The following is a 23,621-nucleotide window of genomic DNA, read 5'->3' as shown; positions in this document are numbered from 1 at the left end:
CAACTACTCTAAGTGCTGGAAAATGGCATCCAGAGCGGGCATCACTTAGTTTAGCACCTGTAATTGAAGGGCACTCATGCTGGACTTTAAAAAAAAAAAAAAAAAAAAAATCACTTTATAATGTGTACCAACTTATGGTGCAATATTATATGTAAAAAGAGGCAAATCTTGTTTGTAAAAAGTTAGTGATATATAAAAGTGAAGTAGAGTAAACCTATGGATCTGCAATTAAGAAGATATATGAAAATGCATATACAACAACATAAACAGGAGGATTATCGCCTCATAATTCTCAATCAGTCTCGTTGATTTATTGATTGGCCACCAGTGATTGGATTTGGCGAATATCTCTGAAATGCTCCGTCATATGTACAAGATTTTACAGCTTTCAAGAGAACACCTGCCTAATACATGGATGCCCAGGAGGTTGGAAAGTTCCATTAAAAGGTGTAATGGTCTGTTGGGCTTTTCATTTTACTCAGCAGTTTTCAATATAATGTCCTCTAAATAGTCAGTGACGGATGACTGGAAAACACATTTCAGCCATTCACAATGTAAAGGTTTTATTAAGTGGTTATATATGTGTTCCAGAAGTGTATGAAGATTGGAGTAACAAGTGAGTTGGTTGGAAATACTTTATGTACAGCTCAACTACTCCCCCCTTCACACTGTATTAAAAATTCTGTATTGGTATTTATTTCTGGAAATAGGAGTATGATGCCGATTTATAACAGGTGGAAAAAATATTCCAAGACTCTCACCTTTTTCCCAGAATATATCCAGATGTTCCTTTATATTCTTTCTCGAGGTATCATGTGAGGACTTCAGATACTTCACCAAAATGATCCTTATTATTTGTGAAATGTTATTGATCTCGTTTTCTTGCTTTCTTATTTGCTCTCCAATGTTCTACAGGAAAAGTTTAATACAAGTGGCCCCTTTGGTTGATAAACTCCTGCAGGGCCTGTTGACCCAGCTGCTAAGTGCTTAGGCAGCAGGTGTTGTTTTTGCGACCACCCTGATAGTAGTGCAAACTGTTTAGCAGTTGCACTAAACTCCTGAGCTTTTAATCCCTTTTCTGGGCAAGGTGGCAATGTACAAGTTAATGTTCATTGTAACTATACAAAGTCTTTCATACTACACATAACATTGCAGGAACGCAGATCAAGAGCAACCTTAATCAAAAACTGCAAATTACAATGGTTGTTTTACAAAAGCAACAATTACAATATGAGTTTAAAGAGCGGAATAATAATAATAATAATTATACACAATGTAATTCAACAGTTTTATTACTTACAATAAATACACAATAAAACTGCAAGAAAACATGACCCAGCCACAGCATATGGAAAAAATGAGCCAGAAATAATTAGCAAGTGACCTCGCTGCCCCCTTGTTAATTATCTGGGCATATCTGTAGGTGATAGGACAGTTATCAGTAGATTAGAGCTACTTTATTACATGTGGCATGTTTCAAATATTATAATTTAGTGGATTAATCACTAAATTATATTTTTTTACATTTAAGCCGGCCTGGCGAACAGTTAGTGACCGCAGGTCAAGCTGTCTATATGCCCTATTAGGAACAGGACAAGGGGTTGCCTTGATGAAGCAAACTAAGTGGCAACTGCATTTCATTATACATTTTAAGACACATGACCACTGCAAGTCTTTATCAGAAATTCTGTAAAACTCAAGCCAGATCAAGGACAACAAGACAAAATTTGGTCCTCCCTGAATCAAAATGGGGATATGCAGTAACTTTACCCTGTAATATAAGGTCTCATTTTTTTACCTGACCGCAAAAAAAATAAAAATCCCCGCTACTTTTCAGCAAGGCAAAATGTAAATGTCTGTGTAAACCCCACCGCCGTGCGCCATTAACCTTCTAAGCCAACAATCGATGTTCCTTTCTGTCCCAAATTTAAAGGATAAATACTTTATACTTCATAGTCAGTTGATTCTGCGATTTTAGACACATACATTGCCAACAGGTGGACAAAATCAAACATTCTATCTACATTCTATAATCAATGGGTGGTACTGAAGGGCTTGAGACTTTCATTGCAGCACCATCTTAGAATGCCACACCTTCCCAGTAGGGTAGAGACTGTAATAGCAACCATATCAATGTTCATGATAGGTAAGGTGTCCAGAGATGCATATATACAGGGTGGGCCATTTATATGGATACATCTAAATAAAATGGGAATGGTTGGTGATATTAACTTCCTGTTTGTGGCACATTAGTATATGGGAGGGGGGAAACTTTTCAAGCTGGGTGTTGACCATGGTGGCCATTTTGAAGTCGGCCATTTTGTATCCAACTTTAGTTTTTTCAATGGGAAGAGGGTCATGTGAAACATCAAACTTATCGAGAATTTCACAAGAAAAACAATGGTGTGCTTGGTTTTAACATTACTTTATTCTTTCATGAGTTATTTACAAGTTTCTGACCACTTATAAAATGTGTTCAAAGTGCTGCCCATTGTGTTGGATTGTCAATGCAACCCTCTTCTCCCACTCTTCACACACTGATAGCAACACCGCAGAAGAAATGCTAGCACAGGCTCCCAGTATCCGTAGTTTCAGTTGCTGCACATCTCGTATCTTCACAGCATAGACAATTGCCTTCAGATGACCCCAAAGATAAAAGTGTAAGTGGGTCAGATCGGGAGGCATTTCTTCTGCGGTGTTGCTATCAGTGTGTGAAGAGTGGGAGAAGAGGGTTGCATTGACAATCCAACACAATGGGCAGCACTTTGAACAAATTTTATAAGTGGTCAGAAACTTGTAAATAACTCATGAAAGAATAACGTAACGTTAAAACCAAGCACACCATTGTTTTTCTTGTGAAATTCTCGATAATTTTGATGTGTCACATGACCCTCTTCCCATTGAAAAAACTAAAGTTGGATACAAAATGGCCGACTACAAAATGGCCGCCATGGTCAACACCCAGCTTGAAAAGTTTCCCCCCTCCCATATACTAATGTGCCACAAACAGGAAGTTAATATCACCAACCATTCCCATTTTATTTAGGTGTATCCATATAAATGGCCCACCCTGTATATACATGTGTGTGTGTATATATATATATATATATATATATATATATATATATACACACTACCGTTCAAAAGTTTGGGGTCACCCAGACAATTTTGTGTTTTCCATGGAAACTCACACTTATATTTATCAAATGAGTTGCAAAATAACTAGAAAATATAGTCAAGACATTGACAAGGTTAGAAATAATGATTTTTATTTGAAATAATAATTTTCTCCTTCAAACTTTGCTTTCGTCAAAGAATGCTCCATTTGCAGCAATTACAGCATTGCAGAGCTTTGGCATTCCAGCTGTTAATTTGCTGAGGTAATCGGGAGAAATTTCACCCCAGGCTTCCAGAAGGCCCTCCCACAAGTTGGATTGGCTTGATGGGCACTTCTTGCATACCATAAGGTCAAGCAGCTCCCACAACAGCTCTATGGGGTTGAGATCTGGTGACTGCGCTGGCCACTCCATTACAGATAGAATACCAGCTGCCTGCTTCTTCCCTAAATAGTTCTTGCATAATTTGGAGGTGTGCTTTGGGTCATTGTCCTGTTGTGGGATGAAATTGGCTCCAATCAAGCGCTGTCCACAGGGTATGGCATGGCATTGCAAAATGGAGTGATAGCCTACCTTATTCAAAATCCCTTTTACCTTGTACAAATCTCCCACTTTACCAGCACCAAAGCAACCCCAGACCATCACATTACCTCCACCATGCTTGACAGATGGCGTCAGGCACTCTTCCAGCATCTTTTCAGTTGTTCTGCGTCTCACAAATGTTCTTCTGTGTGATCCAAACACCTCAAACTTCGATTCGTCTGTCCATAACACTTTTTTCCAATCTTCCTCTGTCCAATGTCTGTGTGCTTTTGCCCATATTAATCTTTTCCTTTTATTAGCCAGTCTCAGATATGGCTTTTTCTTTGCCACTCTGCCCTGAAGGCCAGCATCCCGGAGTCGCCTCTTCACTGTAGACGTTGACACTGGCGTTTTGCGGGTACTATTTAATGAAGCTGCCAGTTGAGGATCTGTGAGGCGTCTATTTCTCAAACTAGAGACTCTAATGTACTTGTCTTGTTACTCAGTTGTGCAGCGGGGCCTCCCACTTCTCTTTCTACTCTGGTTAAAGCCTGTGTGTGCTGTCCTCTGAAGGGAGTAGTACACACTGTTGTAGGAAATCTTCAGTTTCTTGGCAATTTCTCGCATGGAATAGCCTTCATTTCTAAGAACAAGAATAGACTGTCGAGTTTCACATGAAAGCTCTCTTTTTCTAGCCATTTTGAGAGTTTAATCGAACCCACAAATGTAATGCTCCAGATTCTCAACTAGCTCAAAGGAAGGTCAGTTTTATAGCTCCTCTAAACAGCAAAACTGTTTACAGCGGTGCTAACATAATTGCACAAGGGTTTTCAAGTGTTTTCTAATCATCCATTAGCCTTCTAACACAGTTAGCAAACACAATGTACCATAAGAACACTGGAGTGATGGTTGCTGGAAATGGGCCTCTATACACCTATGTAGATATTACATTAAAAACCAGACGTTTGCAGCTAGAATAGTCATTTAGCACATTAACAATGTATAGAGTGTATTTCTGATTAATTTAATGTTATCTTCATTGAAAAAAACTGTGCTTTTCTTGCAAAAATAAGGAAATTTCGAAGTGACCCTAAACTTTTGAACGGTAGTGTATGTATATATCTATATATCTATCTATCTATCTATCTATCTATCTATCTATATATATATATATATATATATATATAAAATCCAAAATAAATGAAGAGGCAGCACTCCAAGGAAATTGGTGAAAAAAAGTGGTGTGTTTATTCACCCCAGGCAGGCAACGTTTCGATCCGTCTCTATGGGATCTTTGTCAAGGCTTGACAAAGATCCCATAGAGACGGATCGAAACGTTGCCTGCCTGGGGTGAATAAACACACCACTTTTTTTCACCAATTTCCTTGGAGTGCTGCCTCTTCATTTACTTTGGATTTCATTAAGGCTGGGTTCACACGTGGCGGAATTTCACTTAAATTCCGCTGCGGACACTCCGCAGCGTTAATCCGCAGCGGAGCCGTTTGTCCATTGACTTACACTTTAATTTAGCAGTGTTCGTTTAGACGAGGCGTAAAATTCCGCTGCGGAGCATAGGCTGCGGAGCGGAATTTGGTGTCCGCAGCATGCTCTGTCTGTTGCGGAGCAGTGGCGGACTCATGGCGGAATTTCTCCATTGACTTCAATGGAGAGTCAAAATTCCGCAATGAAGTCCGCAGATCTTATGTGTGCTGCGGAGCGTATTGGTTTTACTACCATGACATTTCTTCATTCTGGCTGGACCTATGTATTTCTAGGTCTACAGCCAGACTGAGGAAGTCAATGGGGCTCCCGTAATGACGGGAGCGTTGCTAGGAGACGTCTGTAAATAGTCACTGTCCAGGGTGCTGAAAGAGTTAAGCGATCGGCAGTAACTGTTTCTGCACCCGGGACAGTGACTACCGATCTCAATATACATGTATCTGTAAAAAAATATATAAGTTCATACTTACCGAGAACTCCCTGCGTCTGTCTCCAGTCCGGCCTCCCAGGATGACGTTTCAGTCTAAGTGACGGCTGCAGCCAATCACAGGCCAAGCACAGGCTGCAGCGGTCACATGGACTGGCGCGTTATCCAGGGAGGTCGGGCTGGATGCCGAAAGAGGGACGCGTCACCAAGACAACGGCCGGTAAGTATGAAAATCGTTTACTTTCACTAGGGAAAGTGCTGTCCCTTCTCTCTATCCTGCACTGATAGGGAGAAGGGAAGCACTTTTCCCGCAGTCCGCAGCAGCTAGTCCGCATCAATGTACTGCACATTTTGTGCAGATCCGCAGCAGAATCTGCAACGCAGATTCTGTGCGGCATTGATGCGGACAGTTGCGGAGGAAATCCGCCACGTGTGGTCATGCCCTAACAAGGGTTCCTAGCCTCAACCTAGGAGGCCTGCACCCACTGCTGTTGCTGTGCTGCTTTACTCTTTTTCTCATTATATATATATATATATATATATATATATATATATATATATATATATATATATATACATACATATATATTCCATAGACTCAACAATTGCCACAGTATTAGTAAATAAAGTTTGTATGAGGGGGTCATTTTGATTATTTTTTTTATACACTCCTCTTTCTACCATTTTTGGTGTATATGAATGTACAATCTGGTACTAATACCCATGATAATATACTGCAGGTGTTTTCTGGACCTGAATCAGGGGCTTTTCATTTGATTACATATGTTCAAGAAGGTCTGCGTGTTTCCTCATAATATTCTAGCAGCTATTGATAGCTCATACATGTATACTAGTAAGATGTAGTTGGTATTAGATATAGAAACATTTTATTTGATGGAGTATTGGTGGTTACTTTTGCAGTTTTACGATGTGATACAATTTTCTCAATATATACAAAATCTGGTAATTGTAAAGGCATTAGGGAAGCCATGTTTATGGAAAAGCTATAGCTATATATTTAATTTCTAACTGATCTGGATCACAGGTGCAATTATTTATAGGCCCTATTAAAATATGTGAATGCATGCAAGGCAACATATATATTGAAATAGCTATAAAACATGCACGCTTATAAAGTCAGCTTCAACTTCAATATGCCCCTTCTATAACGGCGTGTTTATTTTGGCTGAATTAGTTTCAGGTTCTAGAAATGTTTTCTTTAGGCTGCTCTGCTCCCTCTAGAAGACATTTGGTTAAACATAAAATAAATGTGCAGCTTTATACAATGAATAGAGATGTGTGAAGCTAATGGCGGTTACAAATGTGTTGAATTGTAATGTATTTGTGGGAACAGGCGTGTAATACTGCCCAACACTAAACATGATTCACTGTCTGGATGTGTAAAAGACTTATATTACATATTTAGATGATTTGCAATTGTGGGACAATCATTTTGGAAAATTAATTTGCATTTCTTTTACTAACTGAAACATTAAAAGCATGGTAAACCAGGATTTATACTGTTACATTGCATGCAATATTTAGGCTTACCTGTGTTAAACCTGTACAAACATTTTAGGCCCCATGCAAACGGCCATGCCCGCAATCAAGGTGATTGCGGGCACGGCTGGCCACTGGCGGCCGCCCGCATTTACGGCCTTACAATGTATTGGAGCACGGTTCGTAAATAGCAAAAGATAGGACATTTGCAGAGGCTTTCTACGGCCCAGACACCTTCCCGCAAATATTTGGGAAGGTGTCCATGGTCAATAGAAATATAATGGGTCCATAATTGCGGACCGTAATTACGCTCCGCAATTACGGACTAAATCTACGGTCATGTGCATGAGGCCTTAGACATATGTTTAATCATAGGTTATATAACTTATCATACAATTAAGCTTTATTTACATAAAACTGGAAAATACTTAAAATCTTCCCATTTTGTGCCATTACATATTTTTATTCCTTTATACACATTGGGGCAGATTAATCATTGTATTTACATCAGTTATCTGGCATAAACACATTGAAAAGATGATTTACGGGCCAAACACCATATTTATCAAGCCTCGTTCCCACTTTTTCTGACACGTGCCTTTGTCGGGAAAAAATGGGTGTAGATTCAGAATCACACTCATATGTCGCATGTTGCCCTGGGGGAGAGACAGGCACATTGTTCATAGGGTGTACCAGTAATATTAAATCTTGCCCACTATCCTGAAAATCTGGGTCAGGAGCAGACCAAATGATTGTGTATAGGTCCCACTGTTATTTATACCCAAGGCCCTATGTGTATAAAACTAGAGATTAAGAGTTTGTATGAGATGGGAACAAAAAAAAAAACAGCACCACACTTGTCCATGGGCTGTGTCTTGTCTTGTCTGGTCTCATACAGCTCCTTTGAAGTGAATGCCTTAATGTATTTGATTATTATTTGATAAATATTAAATTATTAGATGTATGTAGAAGAAAAATAATATGTTAATTCAGATTTTTAAATGTTGTATTTTATTTTAAAAAAGCTACTCTGAAACGGCCATATTGGAGGCCCATCCTTCCTTCTTGTATATTCTGTCTAGACACTACAGCAGCGTGTGTGTGCTTTATGGCAGCTGAAATACAGCAGGGTGTGTGTGCTTTATGGCAGCTGGGAGCTAATTGACAGAGAAATGTCATAAATAATTACAGTCTCCAGGAAGTGATGGAGTACAGTCCCCTCCCCAAGAAACTAGGAAGTGACAAGGGAGCGGCATACAGCAAGTTATCTGTGTGTATAGTGTAGCTATCTTGCCCTATCTAGGCCTCCAACAGTACAATAGAGTTGTCAGTAACTCATCTACCCTCTAATGATAATGAGATGATTCTGATCATTTGGTCCCAGTCTATAGAGCCAAGCTGACAAGTGAGCTATAGAGAACAGGTAGTGTCAACTTATTGTGACTTCTCTAGTGGCCAGTGTGAAAACTGGAATATGGAAGAATTTGTTTGTGTATCAAATGTGAACAGGATCTTCCATCTCATAGAATAATTGTCCCTGGATAGTAAAGTGAAGCTCCACCTTAATAATAGAGGCATACAGTAAGGGTACAAAACTCAGAAATCAGAGGCGTAGCTAGCATGGGGCACGGGGTGGTGGCCACGGGCTCACTGAGATGCTGGGGCCCATCTACGTCCTCGGGATGTAGATACAGATGAATCCAATCCTGGAGCAAGGAGCCGGCACCTCCCTGCTCCAGCATTCACTGTGTAAGGCTGGGTTCACACGACCTATTTTCAGACGTAAACGAGGCGTATTATGCCTCGTTTTACGTCTGAAAATAGGGCTACAATACGTCAGCAAGCATCTGCCCATTCATTTGAATGGGTTTGCCGACGTACTGTGCAGACGACCAGTCATTTACGCGTCGTCGTTTGACAGCTGTCAAACGACGACGCGTAAAAATACAGCCTCGTCAAAAGAAGTGCAGGACACTTCTTTCAGACGTAATTTGAGCCGTACTTCATTGAACTCAATGAAGCACAGCTCAAAATTTACGGCCGTCAGAGAAGCCTCGCAAAATGCGAGGAGGAGGAATTACGGCTGAAACGAGGCAGCTGTTTTCTCCTGAAAACAGTCTTGTCATTTCAGCCGTAAAAGCCTCTCACCATGTGCACATACCCTCAGGATGGCCGTGAGCGGCTCAGCGCAGACAAGAGCAATGCAGTGAAGTCATCACACCTGTCTGCGCACACATAGCACAGACCGGAGGAGCAGAGAAATCTCCACCACTTGCTGTGGGAAAGGGGATAGGTGAGTATTTTATTATTTTTTTAGTAGGCATTATGGAAGTATTATACTGGGTATGGGGGGCAGCTATGGGGGCATTATACTGTATGGGGCAGCTATGGGGAAATTATACTGTATGGGGCATTATACTGTATGAGGGCAGTTATGGGGGAATTATATTGTATGGGAGCAACTACACAGTATAATGCCTCCATACCTGCCCCATACAGTGTAATGCCTCCATATCTGTCCCCATACAGTATAATGATACTGTATGGGGGGAGGCTATGGGGGGATTACACTGTATGGGGCAGCTATGGAGGCATTATACTGTGTGAGGGAAGCTATGGGGCATTATACTGTATGGGGGCAACTATAGGGGTCATTATACTGTATGGGGCAGCTGTGGGTGGCATTATACTGTATGGGCAGATATATACCCCATGGGGCATTATTCTCTGTTGGGGCACTATGCGCATTATACTGTGTGTGGGGCCACTAAGGGGTCATTATACTGTGTGGGGGCCACTACGGAAGCATTTTACTGTGTAGAGGGCACTATAGGGGCATTATTCTATGTGGGGGCCGCTGTGGGGGCATTATACTGTAGGGGTAGGCACTATAGTGTAGCCTGCTATGCTACGCTATTTCCGTAACACCTATTCACTTCTACAGAAGCTTACAGAAACAGAGTAGCACAGCAAACTAAGCTGTTTACATAAGCTGCCATCTTTTTCACATGGCATACCTTAAATGCTATGTAAGCATTTGAAGGAATTTTAAAATGTTAATATAAATCAATGTTTTTTTGCATGTGAAACAACTCTTGAATTGTTTTTTTATTAATAATATATTTTTTTCTTTTTCAGATACAGCTTCTACGTATCCTGTATACATAGAAGCTGTATCTTGCAGTCAAAGCCGAATGCGTCAGGTCAGCATGACTAACGGCCAGCTATTATTCATCACATCTAAGTTTCATGCCATCCGTAAGGCACCATTGGTCCGTCATGTAATGGATCCTTTGACAGAACAGAGGAACGGAAGATTCCAGTGTTTATTCACAATTCTGCTGGATTCTCTTGGAAACAGCTTAGCTGATCTGTTTTAGGCAGCAGGAAAGTTGTCCTACATCAGATTACTGTACAGTACTTGGTGTAAAAAGTAGCCTGAGATGAGTATACAAATCATAAGAGTGGATTCTGTGCAGACACAGAGTCAGCAAGGAATGTTTTGAGATTTCAGCTCTGAAGCCTGCAGAATTTTGAATACAGCTCTGGACTATGATACAAGCTGCAAATCAGAACCAATACACAATAAATAATGCAATGGATTTATAAAGTTACAAACTTTTTATGCAGATTAATTCTTTATGCCTATTGTAAAATGGTGCAATATCCTTAATATGTACAGTACTACAAAGGCTGTGCTATCATATAATTTTACTTTGTCCTCACTCAAGGATATATTTATATTAATATATGTTTTCTTCCAAAAATTGCCTGTACCTTCACCCTACCCTGTTCTTTTCAACCTGTTTGTGCAATGTCTTTCCCCATTCCACTAGAATATAGCGTACAACTGTGTACTTGCATTTACAGTGCCCATTTATTGGCTCGTTTCGGTGCATTGCTGTCACTGGATTTATTATGCGGTTTAACTGCTTGCACCTGGGACCAAATAGATTTTTTTCAACTAGTTAACATGTAGTAACGAGCAAATGGTTATGACTGTGGGCTGAAGAAGTGCGCTATAATTCTGGATGGAAAAAATGCACCACCCTAATATGTACAGACCTTATAAACCATTGATATATGGTAACAGTTGCAACATTATTGAAATACGTTACTGATCAGATTTACTGTGATGTTACAGTGCCCATATTTTACATTTGTACATACAGTAAATATGTCTAATGTGAGACGCAAAACTGTATCTTAACTGTTATGTAAAAGTCCAGCTTTACAGATTACAAGTAATTCAGTAGCTGAGGATCTAATGAGAGCAGAACTTTTTACAACCACAAAAGGTTTTAACCGCTCTCTTAAAGGGGTTCTCTTGGGAAAATATAAATATGTCTAAAAAAAGAGAGCAGTAGATGTACATTAACTCCCTTATATAATCTCTGTGAAAATTGGCTCCCTGAGGTCCAGTCTTGAGGACTATGTGGTGGGGGCATTGGTTTTGTATAGTTAGCTTGTCCATAGAAGTAAGATATTCCCTACCCCCAATGCAGAATCTGAGAGCAAAGTTTAGGGGTTACATTTTACCTAAGAGTAAGGCCAGGATCACACACACAGTTTTGATACAGTTTTTGACACAGGTTTATGAGCCAAAGTCAGAAGTGTACACAAAAGAAAGGAGATGCACCAGTCTTTTCTTTATCCCTTTACTTTCTTTTGGATCCACTTCTGGCTTTGGTTTAAAAAAACTGAGCAAAAAACTGCCAAAAAAAACTGCATCAAACTTTGTGATCCTGGCCTAATTGAAATGAAAAGCCTGAATTCATGCCCCATATTTTCTGAACCCTGCTGAGACCCATTCTCTTATGTCAGACAGGCCTCAAACTCATTTTCTACTACCAGTTTCTCTGGAAGAACCAAAATGGATACAAAACTGTCAAAGATGCTAATAAATACAAATGTGTATGCATTAGAGGTAGGAGTCAACACCAGCGATTGAAATAAAGTGTCTTAATAGAGACACATCTCTTTTTTTTATTATTATCATACAAAGAATACAATTTATCCAAATCAAAACCAAACCATGAACAGTAATTCTACAACTGTGCTTGCTAGTGGTCAGGTAGATGGAGAAGAGTCAGATCACCTGCATTATATCTGAAATAGTAGTTGTTTATGTACTTCAGATGGTAGCACACCGACATCACATACCTAGGAGGAGGCTAGAAAACTATTACTGAGTTAAGGTAGTTGCCTACAGAAAGAATAAATTAAATATTAGAGAAAAATTGAACATTCCTTTTAAGTCAGATTTTAAATTTTTTATAAAAAAATGTTTTTAATATATCTGTTTTTTTTTTAAATTTTGTGCAGACCAACAATGCCTGAAGAATGTAAGCGGACAGTAATACCACCACAACCTTTGTCATCTGAGTGTTCCCGAAACTGTAAAAATGGCCACTGTACACCCACAGGGAAATGCTGTTGTAATCAAGGATGGGAAGGAGATTTCTGTCGAATTGGTTAGTAATCTTTTTATTACATATGCCATGATTTTTTTGTGCTTTCCATGAATTTGTAATCATTACCACAAAACAATAACTATGCCCTAATTGAAGTAACTGGAGAGTAAAGGATTTAGTGGGATTTAGTAACTGAGTAATCCAACATAAATCTTCTATATGTTCTCTGGGCGCCTTAGAATGTATAATTTAGGGACTTGTAATTTTATTGTGGTGGATCTTTGCACAGTGTCTCCATATAATGACAGCTTCAGCCTCAAATGACATGTGAGCCATATTGCCGTGTCTGTACCATGATGTGAGTACTCTGTCAGTGATCCAATGTACTGTATACATCACTCTTGATTTTCCATGATTGTTTCTTATTTATAATAAGAGTTATATTTCACGTCAGATTTTCTTTTTTGAAGGCAGTGGTTTTATTTCGATTGAAAGCCACTAAATATTTTTTCAAATAAAGCATCTAGGGACCACGGTAAAATGCACACTGTCTCGTATTATAAATCAGCATGCAAAAACAAAAAATTGCCAATAGACATCCAATAACACCCTCCCACCAGATGTTAGTCTTTTCAGTCAGTCCTGTGGGTCATTTGGACTGCAGTTCTGGCCAACACCACTACAAACATTTCAGACAAACATCGCCATGTTTCCCCCAACAATTATCTCACCAATGGCCAGCTAGAAATAGCAAATAGTTGAAGAGCTTGATAGAACAGTATATTAAAGTGGTTTTCCTCATTTGGCAATTCCCCTCTAGTATTTCCTGAACTGGCGGGGGTGTTCTTTTCTGAACCCAGTTGTCCCAGTTATTAGTGGACAATATGATTTACCTTTCGTGGTTTCAGACTCTTTCTATTGCCCCTTTTTGAAGGATTGTTTTGTACTCATCCCATTTACTGTTGGCAAAATGACTGGCAATGCCAGATTATTGGAAAGTTCTGTGGGATTTTTTTGTCATGTTTTCTCAAATATGTATATACAGCAGTACAGAATAACATAAGTATTCGTGCTTGACTGCTATATGACTGAAATGTGTGCTGTCACTGTTTTATGTGTAATGAGGTGTAAGTTTTCCTTAGAATAGGCCATTAATGTTTGATCTGTGAGGGTCCAACCACCGTGACCCTGGCTGATCAGCAGAGAAAAGGGGCCACAGCACTCCAGCAAGTGGTAGTCATATGGGCATCAGCTGGACTACTGCCTATAGACTGCAATATTGATGGTAACAAGCAAGAATTAACCAGGAAATTGAGCATCCTACTGAATATATTGAGCATCCTGTGATACAGTCTTCCCCAAAGTAGAAGATTATTACATTACAAGTGTTACATCACTTACTGATTGTACATGAAGTGTTATGCCAAATAAATGCTTCTATATTGTTTTGTGATGTGACAAGTATACATATTATGAAGCAGTTGGCATGGGACCCTGGCAGTTTAAGTGGCAATTAACTGATACATTTAAAGTCATGACAATAATTTTCTCTAAATACCCGCTTCTTGTTTGACTAGGTCTTGCATGCCCTCAGAAAAAGGCTTAGCACGAAGAATTCTGCATGTTGTAATCAGTAGCCCAATTATCAGATGCCCCCAGGATACATTTGAGCTTTACATAACCTGTTAGATTTAGATGTAATGCAACGTTTACTTTTTAAAAAAATAAATAAAAATTGTGATGTCTTGGAACACTCTAGTAAGTCATATTGCATTTCTTGTTTTCCTTACAGCAAAATGTGAGCCAGTGTGTCGACATGGAGGTGTCTGCGTGAGACCGAACAAGTGTTTATGTAAAAAAGGTTACCTGGGCCCACAGTGCGAGCAAGTGGACAGAAACATTCGGAGAGTGGCCAGGGCAGGTATTCTAGACCAGATCATTGATGTGACGTCATATTTGCTGGATCTTACCAGCTACATTGTATAGTTATCACGGACTGCTTGGATACGTTCTAGGGGCATTTATTTTTAAACCATGTAAATTAAACAAACAAAAAGGACTTTGTAATTCTGCTCCAAATCCCTGTGTTTAAAATATTTTTATTAATTTAAATATATTGTCCATAAAAGTGAGTTTGTGTGTGTAATTTATGAATATTTGAGTGTATATGTATGTGTGAAGATATAGACAATATTCATTTATTAAACATTCTGGTATTGTAAACACTGGCTGCAACAAAGTCATGTGAGCAAGATTATACTTTTGGTTGTCTCTAAACTAACATTAAAATAGTTATTTAGATTAAAATTTGTCACGTGTACAGTATTTCATTTGTATCTACCGTTGGAAGGACAATTTTTCAAAAAACACTTTTGCTTTTTTTATATTATTATCTCAGGTAATTGCAATTTTTTAGCTTTCACAGGTCATTTTACTATATTATAATAGTAATTCAAAAAGTATTCTTTGCAATAAACCTGTAACTGATATTATTACTTTTTTGATTGCTTGTTTGTTTTCAGTGCCAGACAATATGATATGTGTTCACTATAGTGTCAATGCAGTATAAATTCCAAAACACAGAGTGCATGTTCACTTGTTGCGTTTGTCGAATACGGCAAAAAGGCAGTGGTTGCCATAAAAATTGCTGCAAAAAAAGAAACAACTACAACATGTGAACACAGCCTTAGAGAACAAATTGCCATGTTCCTCAGCATTCATCTTCTAAACTGTACTACATATATTGAATTCTGAACCCTAATTGGTGCCTGTTGGCCTTACCTGCTTTATCTATGCAACTATTTTAATGCAAGAACACAGTAAAAATCCATACTAATACCATAAATTTCAAAAAATAACAGTAAGCCCCATGCACACGAACGTGTTTTTGCGGCCGCAGTTCACCGGCAAATCTGCGGGTGAATTGCGGTCCCATTAATTTCTACAGGCCCATGCACACGACCGTGGTTTGCACGGTCCGTACATTGCCCAGGAGCCTGGACCGCAAAAAGATAGGACCTGTCTTATTACGGCCGTGTTTTGCGGTCTAGGCTCATAGAAATGAATGCATGGCCTACGATTTGGGGGAGGCTCGCGGGTGACACTCCGTGGAGGTCCGAGCCGCAAATCACGGCCGTGCACACCACTACAGTCGTGTGCATGAGGCCTTAATAGGAGAGCTTTTGCAGAAAAATATTTTTTTTTCAATTCTACTTTGTAGCTTTTTTGTAGATTACAAGTCAATTGCTTACATATGAATTTTCTAACATAATATCATCAGACTTGCTGCACCATTGTTCTAGATGAATTACAAGACTGTTGGAGGAAATTCAGATTTACATTGAATATCCATCAGCATAATACAGGTTTCTGTTTATGCCAGTTTGTAAATAGGACACAGTCTATAATCTGCTGACAGTAGGGAAGTCACTGAGAATTTAGATTTCAACAACAGTCCTGAAGTATATTAAGACGTTTTATGGTTTTATCAAAATACATGTTTTTCTTTTTATAATGAAACATTTACAATTTTACGATAATAAACTTTCTGTATCAATCCCTCACAATTTTCAAGATATCTGCTTGTAGTCATTCAATCTGAACAGTATTTAATTCCAGGGGACTGAAAATCTGTCCTGGTCATGTGATGATCGCACTGGTGCAAGCTCACTATAGTTATAGTATGTGTTATCAAAGCTGTGTTTTGAGATGAGAATGTCGATCACGTGACTATGAACAGTTTTTTATCTTCTGGAAGCAGGGGTAGATCCAGGATTGAAATCTAGGACGGCACATCAAATTTTGCTTGGCTTGTGTATGCTCCAGACTATACAAAAGAATACTGTACTGATCAGACATAGGCTGATCCATAACTATTAAATCCAGTGACTCACAGCTGACGTCTTCTCTGATTAGAGTTTTTTCTTCTCTATCTGGCCCAGACCACAATGATGACTTCTCCCAACAACAAAGTTCTCTATCTGGCCCCGACAACTATGATGACTTCTCGGCGTTCACTGTGCGGTAAAAACTGAAGGAATGGTAACTTTGTTCTGCTGGTCAATAGGATTAAGGCAAAACCAAATTTATATTGTTTTTTTTTCATTATGTGCTACTTTTACAAAGAAAAAACAATTTGTTAAAAAATTGTTTTGGGTCGCTATAACTTTTTGTTTTTCCATCGATGGAGCAATGTAAATTTTTATTTTTATATTTATTGGGAAACAAGGTAACCAAAAAACAGCAATGCTTTCATTGTGAATTTTTTTTTTCTCCAGTGTTTACCCAGTGGGTTAAATAATGTGATATTTTTTACTAGTTCGAATGGACACAGCTATATCAATTATGTTTACTTTTTTTATTGCTTACATAATTTTTGGTGGTGAAAGTTTTTTTTGTTATTTATTTATTTTTTATATATTTTTAAAAATGTTATTAAACTTTAAGGCATTCAGTAGGGCTCCGGCTGCCATGGCTACCAATTGGCACCCTGCCATTTGGTCACGTGGGGCGATCGGGGGACAGAGAGCCCGTTCCTTCTGTCTAACCTCTCAGATGCTGCAGTTGCTATTGACTATGGAATCTGAGGGGTTAAGTGGCCTGGATTGGATTATCTCTGATTCAGCCACTGCAAGCATATGGCATGGGGGCAGCTACTTGGCCTGCACCATCTTGGAGTTGCACACATCTGACGTAACTATACGTTGGATGTCGCTAAGGGATTAAGTAACAAAACAAAAGAAATGCGCTGGTGTTTAGGAAGGACGACTGTCCTCATCGACCCCCACTTCCTAAATCGGACCCTGCCTGGAAATAAAGAAAGAAGTTTGTTATTGAATGACTAAAAGCAGAGATATTGAAAAGCATAACAAATTGATGCAGAATGTGTATTATGTATAACTTTTCATTATACAGTGAATACGCTTTATTTGCTAAAACTGTAATATCCCTTTAAGAATGTTCCCACAGCTAACAGGAGCTATTCCAATATTAATGTATTATTTATTTATGAATTATTAATATTAAATATTCAGATATTCTTCAGTGCTATACAAAAATGATTGTTGTATCTGTCCTTACTGCCAGTAGAGCTCATAATTTTAGTAATTTTAGTATCTCAAGCACTCACACTTAGGCCTTATTTACATGAACGTGTTAAACATCCGTGTGTCGGCCGTTGAAACAACGGCCGTCGCACGGACCTATATAATTCAATGTGGCCGTTCAGACGGCCGTTGTTTCAACAGACCGTCTGAAGTGTTCGTGAGAAAATAGGACATGTCCTATTTTTTCACGCTTCACGCATCTCTCCATAGACTCTAATCTAATCTATTGCCTTGCTGTAAATATCACACAGACACTACAGAAATGTCAGGATTCTGAATAGACATCACGTACTGGCTGGAGGTAATGTATATTCATTGTCAGGACACTGCAGTAACGTTAGTGTTTGTGTATGTGGCTGCACATAGCGATATAGCTATATTGCTATGTTCTGTGTAAATGAATGGAGAGAAGTGTATGGCGCTGATTGGTCACTGATTGGTCAGCGTCATACACTTCTCTCCACAACGCCCACTTGGTCAAAAAGTAAAACACGCCCAGTTGTCCATTAAGAAACTCATTAGCATAAAGCTAAAATAGGTCATAACCGTCAAAAATTATCGTTTTTCTAAATAAAAAACACTGCTTTAATCTACATTACAGCGCCGATCACATTATGTACTAGATAGGGCACTTATAATGTGGTGACAGAGCCTCTTTAAGTTTTCAAGTGCTCCTCATCTCCACAGTTTCTATTTCCATATTCAACTTGAAAGACATGTTGCTGTTCAAAATTTATTACAATTAATCTGGTTTCTGTTGTAATCTGACATTTATTGGAAATTAATAAAACATTATTGATTATTAATGTGCAATGGGTAACTAGCCGCATTACAGTAGCTGTAACAATAAAAATATTGACAAATGCAATGTCCATCGTCAGATTACATGTACCATCAACTGGTAACTGGAAAAGTGCCCTTTGTGACCAGTAACTTGAAACAAGCCTTCAAAATCGAGTCCGTAAAACGTCAGAGTGGATTTCTATTGCATACAGTACCTCAAACCAAACGGGAAGAAAAACAATTCATGGATCAGTGTATTTTAGGCCTCTTTCACATGGCAGTATTTAGGCCAGTATTTTGCTAAAGTTTTTGTAAGCCAAAACCAGGAGTGGAACATAAACAAAGAAGTATAATGGAAAGATTTGCACATCTTCCATATTTTCGACCCACTCCTGGTTTTTAATTACAAATACTAATGCAAAATACTGACCAAAATACTGCCATGTTAAAGAGAGCTTCAAAGGGGTCTTGCAGGACTTTTGCTCCCCCCCCCCCCCCCCGCTTCCCACTCACACTATTAGATAGGTGTAGGGGAGACAAGAATAAGCATCTTTATGTCAGCGAGTTTTAATGTTCACACACTGAATGTGAAGTATCTAGCTTCCCGCTGTTTTCCCTCTGCTTGTTAATCAACCCTCCGATTTTAGGACAAAATCATAAATGTGATGGAGTATATGGAGTAATATTACCTGGTGCCCACCAGTTGCCCCCCTATGCTGTGGATCCGCTGTTTTAGGGTCCCCTTGGTGTTGTCTCAAAATGGCCACAGCGCTTCTAAGACTAAGTCTGTTCATGGATTGTAAGGAGCTGCTTATGTGAGCAGTCTTGGCCAATCCGAAAACAGTGGGAGTGTTTCAGACCTGTAGTATAAGGAGCGCTACGGCCATTTTGGGACAGCACAGAGGGACCCTAAAACGGCGGATCCACAGCAGAGGGGAACAACTGGAAGGCATTAGGTATTCTTACTCCATATACTCCATCATATTTAAAATGTCTTCCCAGGACCAGAGGGTCGCTTTAAGTGACGTCTCTACTCAGCCTCAGCCTCATACCTCTTGCAATCCAAGAGCCATCTCTCAAGAGAGGAGGGGGGCAGTGGGGAAACGGAGTGATGACAATATAAGTACAGAACTGCAGAATATTTTTGTGCTATATAAGCTAGAGAAAAAAAAAAGAAAGCATTGGTTAGCGAAAACTACTTCAATTGTATATAAATGTAAATAGAAAGAATCACGTTAGGCTATTTTCACACTTTCAATATGGCTTCCATTCGTAATGGAGGCACGGCGTTCAGCCGGTTCGGTCATACGATGGATACCACCATCGTCGGACGAACCCCATTGTCTTACACTGGGGTTCGTCATGGAACCCAACATTTTGACGGGAAGAATAGCAACGATCCAAACAAAGAAATTTTAAATTACTATTCAAATAAAATATAAACTTATCAAAGCAATACAGAGCATAATAGTGATATTCTGACAGCACTAGATACAAATATGGAGATGTTTTCCAGGACGAAGCAGAACTATGTGGTAACAGCCAAAGTATGTTCACAAGCAACTTATCAAAACTTTATATTAAGGTGTTTGTTTTAAAAATCTTTTTCATTAACTTGTAGAAAATTTAATATACAGGCATTAGCTTTGGAGAGATACATAAAAGATTGACACTTAGGATAATAAGTAGCCAGATGAAGCAGCAATAAACAAAGTTAAGATGAGAAGAATCGGGAGGTAAATAGTAAATAATAATAACAAAATAATAAAAAGAAGAGAGAAAAGTTTCTAGTGTAAGTTGTTGGTGGGCATAAGCGATCCAGGGTATCCAGCTTAAGGATGCTTGAAAAGTTTTCCATTAATCAAAAATCCATCAACTCTAGACTTTACTTCTCCAAAGGGGACAGAGTGCCTGTTCCAGGCACGTAAAACAGTCTGCTTAGCAGCCATAAATATAAATGATAAGAGTCTAAATTGGGGGGAGTGTAAATTGGGCTGTTTTAAAATATAAGAGGGACAGTTTTTTTCCGAAGGTGGATCTGGAATAGGGAAAAAATTATTTAACATTATATAACAATAACAATGATAACATTACACTCTAGACCAGAATCGGACCAACTTCAGGCTCAAGTGTGGAGCATATAACCATATTGACCACAACCACGGAACGACAGGTAAAAAAAAATACCCTTAAATAGCTTTAATTATTCGAGCAGGCACCATATATCAGTGCACCAGTACCTTGCAGGCCAATTCTATGGTCAGAGTGTTTATGGAACAGGAAGAAATATAGAACCAGTCCCAATCCCAATTGGCCCTGTCTCTGGACAAGTTCAAATCAGACTCCCACCTGTTCATATATTTATGTGAGGTCTACGAGGCATTTTTAGGGTGTATTCACACTGTGCGGTTTTGCCGCTTTATTGCTGTGCATGCGTTTTTACCGCGATTTGCAAAATCGCAGCAAATCACAGTAAAAACGCATTCGTTTCGGGTTGGTTCTCAGCCGCGCAGCGAAACCGCATTGTGTGAATGTACCCTTAGGGAACATTTAGATGTGGCGGATTTGCTGCAAAATTCCGCTGCATGCTCAATTTGTTGCAGGGAGGCAGAGGATTTTCACTGCGGCAAGTCCGCTGTGAAATCTGCCACATCTAGTCAAAACCTCAAAGTTTGCCGCAGATTTGTTGCGTAATTGATGCAAATTTATGGCAAAATTGCAGCGGAAAATTTTCGCCATAACTGAGGGTAAACTGAAAAGTGTTGTCCGGGAATAAATGTTATTTAAATTTTAACTCAATTAGTCATATTTAATAACATTTCTAATATAGTGTGTACTTACCTGTGCCAGCGTTCTCCTGTTCTGATCTGCCGTCACGTGACCGCACCCAGGGTACATTTTTTATTTCCTGTGAGGTACCGTGTCTTTGCTCAGCCAGCACTTCCAGCTGAGAAAGGCACGGCGCGTCATCAACTACATTTCCAGGCAGTAGGCCGGGTGGATGTTTCATGAGCTCTTCAGAGCTCCGCCTCCTCTGGTTCCGCCGCCTGTAGACCTAGTCGATGACGCGCCGTGTCTCTACACAGCAGGAAGTGCTGGCTGAGCAAAGACATGGAGCGTCATCAATCATAGTACACGCCCCCTCCTCCTCCTGTCTCGTCGTCCACGCCTCCTCCTCCTCCTTTTTAACTCTTGGAGCTCCCGCACTGAAGTGCATGTGAGAAGGAGCAGGAGCGGAATCCCTAGGCCCCATTCAAAAAACAGCCGTCACGCCGGCACGCGGCCACAGTAGGAACAATAGACCCCAAATGGGGCTATTCACACGACCGATTTTTCGTCCTGGGAAACCTGGCCGCCAAAAAAATGGGACATGCCCTATTTTCGGCCATTTAACCGGCCACCCACCCGGGTAATACACGCCCATCACCGGAATGTAATATCTAAATGAAGAAAAAGGAAAGAGGAGGACAACGGCGCTCATCTAAGGTAATATTGTAAGGAACAATGGCAATGTTGTGCAAGGATAGGCACAACACTACTGGTTAGCGTGGAAACAAATTTTGCTGTAGATCGTTGTATGTGTCGGCTGCCACCCACTGCTATCCCACGGGAGAAAAATCTGTTTCAGGGAAGATCGAACACAGGATGTGGAGAAGAAAATGTGCAGTATTCGGGACACGGCGCCTGACAGGTAAGTGTTCAAAACGAGGTATTTTTCAGTAGATTTTATTACAATAAAATCTACTGAAAAATACCTTGTTTTGAACACTTACCTGTCAGGCGCCGTGTCCCGAATACTGCACATTTTCTTCTCCACATCCTGTCTATCACCGGAAGGTGTCCCGAGTGATGGCCGTGTATTCCGTCGCTGGCGCTCTCTCTCCTCCTCCTCACAGTGCAGAGTGCATGTGAGGAGGAGGAGGGTATTTTTTGGCTCCCTGTAGGAGTCGGGGATTCCGCTACAGAAGGTGAATGATTACACTGTCCATATATGGACACAGTGATGTCACTCACTTCTGAAGCGGAATCCCCGACCCTGTGGCCGGGGATTCCTCTCCAGGAGAGGTCAGTGACTACACTGTCCATATATGGATATTGAAGTCAGTGACTTCTCCTGGAAGGGGGGGGTGGGGGTGCAACCTACAGGGGGCTGTGTGGCATTACCTACAGGGGACTTGGTGGCATTACATAGAGGGAGCTGGGTGGCATTACCTACAGGGGGCTGGGTAGCATTACCTACAGGGGGCTGGGTGGCATTACCTGCAGGGGGCTGGGTGGCATTACATACTGGGGGCTGGGTGGCATTACTTGCTGGGGGCTGGGTGGCATTACCTGCAGGGGGCTGGGTGGCATTACATACAGGGGGCTGGGTGGCATTACCTACAGGAGGCTGTGGCAGTATCTATAGAAGTTAGTGTGTGGCATTATCTACAGAGGGCAGTGTGGCAGTATCTACAGAGGGCAGTGTGTGGCAGTATCTACAGAGGGCAGTGTGTGGCAGTATCTACAGAGGGCAGTGTGTGGCAGAAAATGTACAAATGAAATTGAAAAGGATGCAAAACGTCCAAAAAAAACTGACCAAAACCGCCGTTTTTATCGGCCAACACTCGGACCCTGTCGTGTGAATAGAGCCTAAAGTTAGTGGATGACGTGCCGTGTCTCTACACAGTCGGAAGTGCTGTCTTAGCAAAGACATGGAGCGTCATGAATCATAGCACAAATATAAAAGAATATCCGGCACACCAATTTTGAAACAAAGGTATTTTTTATTTTGTTTTTGTTAGCCAGCCGCTATCAGCACCACTAGCGCTCGTCAATTCAGTTTCCCAGCATGGCTCAGTGCCTGATGAAGGTCACCTAGACCGAAACGTTGCACTCTGCCACTGGCATTAAAAACAAAATAAAAAATACCTTTGTTTCAAAATTGGTGTGCCGTATACTCTTTTATATTTATGTTTGGGTTGGGCCCCTATCCGTGCAAAACCTCACCCTTCCACGTATCTGGTGCTATCTGAACCTATACACAAATGAATCATAGCACAAGCCCCCCCCTCCTCCTATCTCGTCGTCCACACCTCTTCCTTCTTCACTCTAGGATTTTCTGCACTGCCTAGCCGTCTTGTCTCTCCTCTAACACACCCCCTCCTATGCCTATGTGTGTGTATGTATGTATGTATATATATATATATATATATATATATATACACACACACACACGTACGTACAAAAATGCAGCGAAAAACTCTTTCTCTGC

At 40.1% G+C, this 23,621-nt stretch overlaps 1 protein-coding gene across 1 annotated transcript in view; it reads left to right on the top strand.

The window, feature by feature from the left end:
- The window catches only part of HHIP (hedgehog interacting protein), a 137,876-nt gene extending 122,975 nt beyond the window's left edge, over positions 1-14,901 (top strand). The window contains exons 12-13 of the mRNA XM_075849697.1: positions 12,391-12,539; positions 14,272-14,901. Of these exons, the coding sequence (XP_075705812.1) occupies positions 12,391-12,539; positions 14,272-14,465 (343 nt within the window). The 3' untranslated portion in view covers positions 14,466-14,901. The remainder of the gene's footprint in view (positions 1-12,390; positions 12,540-14,271) is intronic.
- Positions 14,902-23,621: the final 8,720 nt, after the last annotated feature.

Source organism: Rhinoderma darwinii, chromosome 1 (assembly GCF_050947455.1).
Source record: "Rhinoderma darwinii isolate aRhiDar2 chromosome 1, aRhiDar2.hap1, whole genome shotgun sequence".
Taxonomy (NCBI): Eukaryota; Metazoa; Chordata; class Amphibia; order Anura; family Rhinodermatidae; genus Rhinoderma; species Rhinoderma darwinii.
Note: the sequence above shows the minus strand (reverse complement) of the source record. Positions and strands in the feature narration are given on the sequence as shown.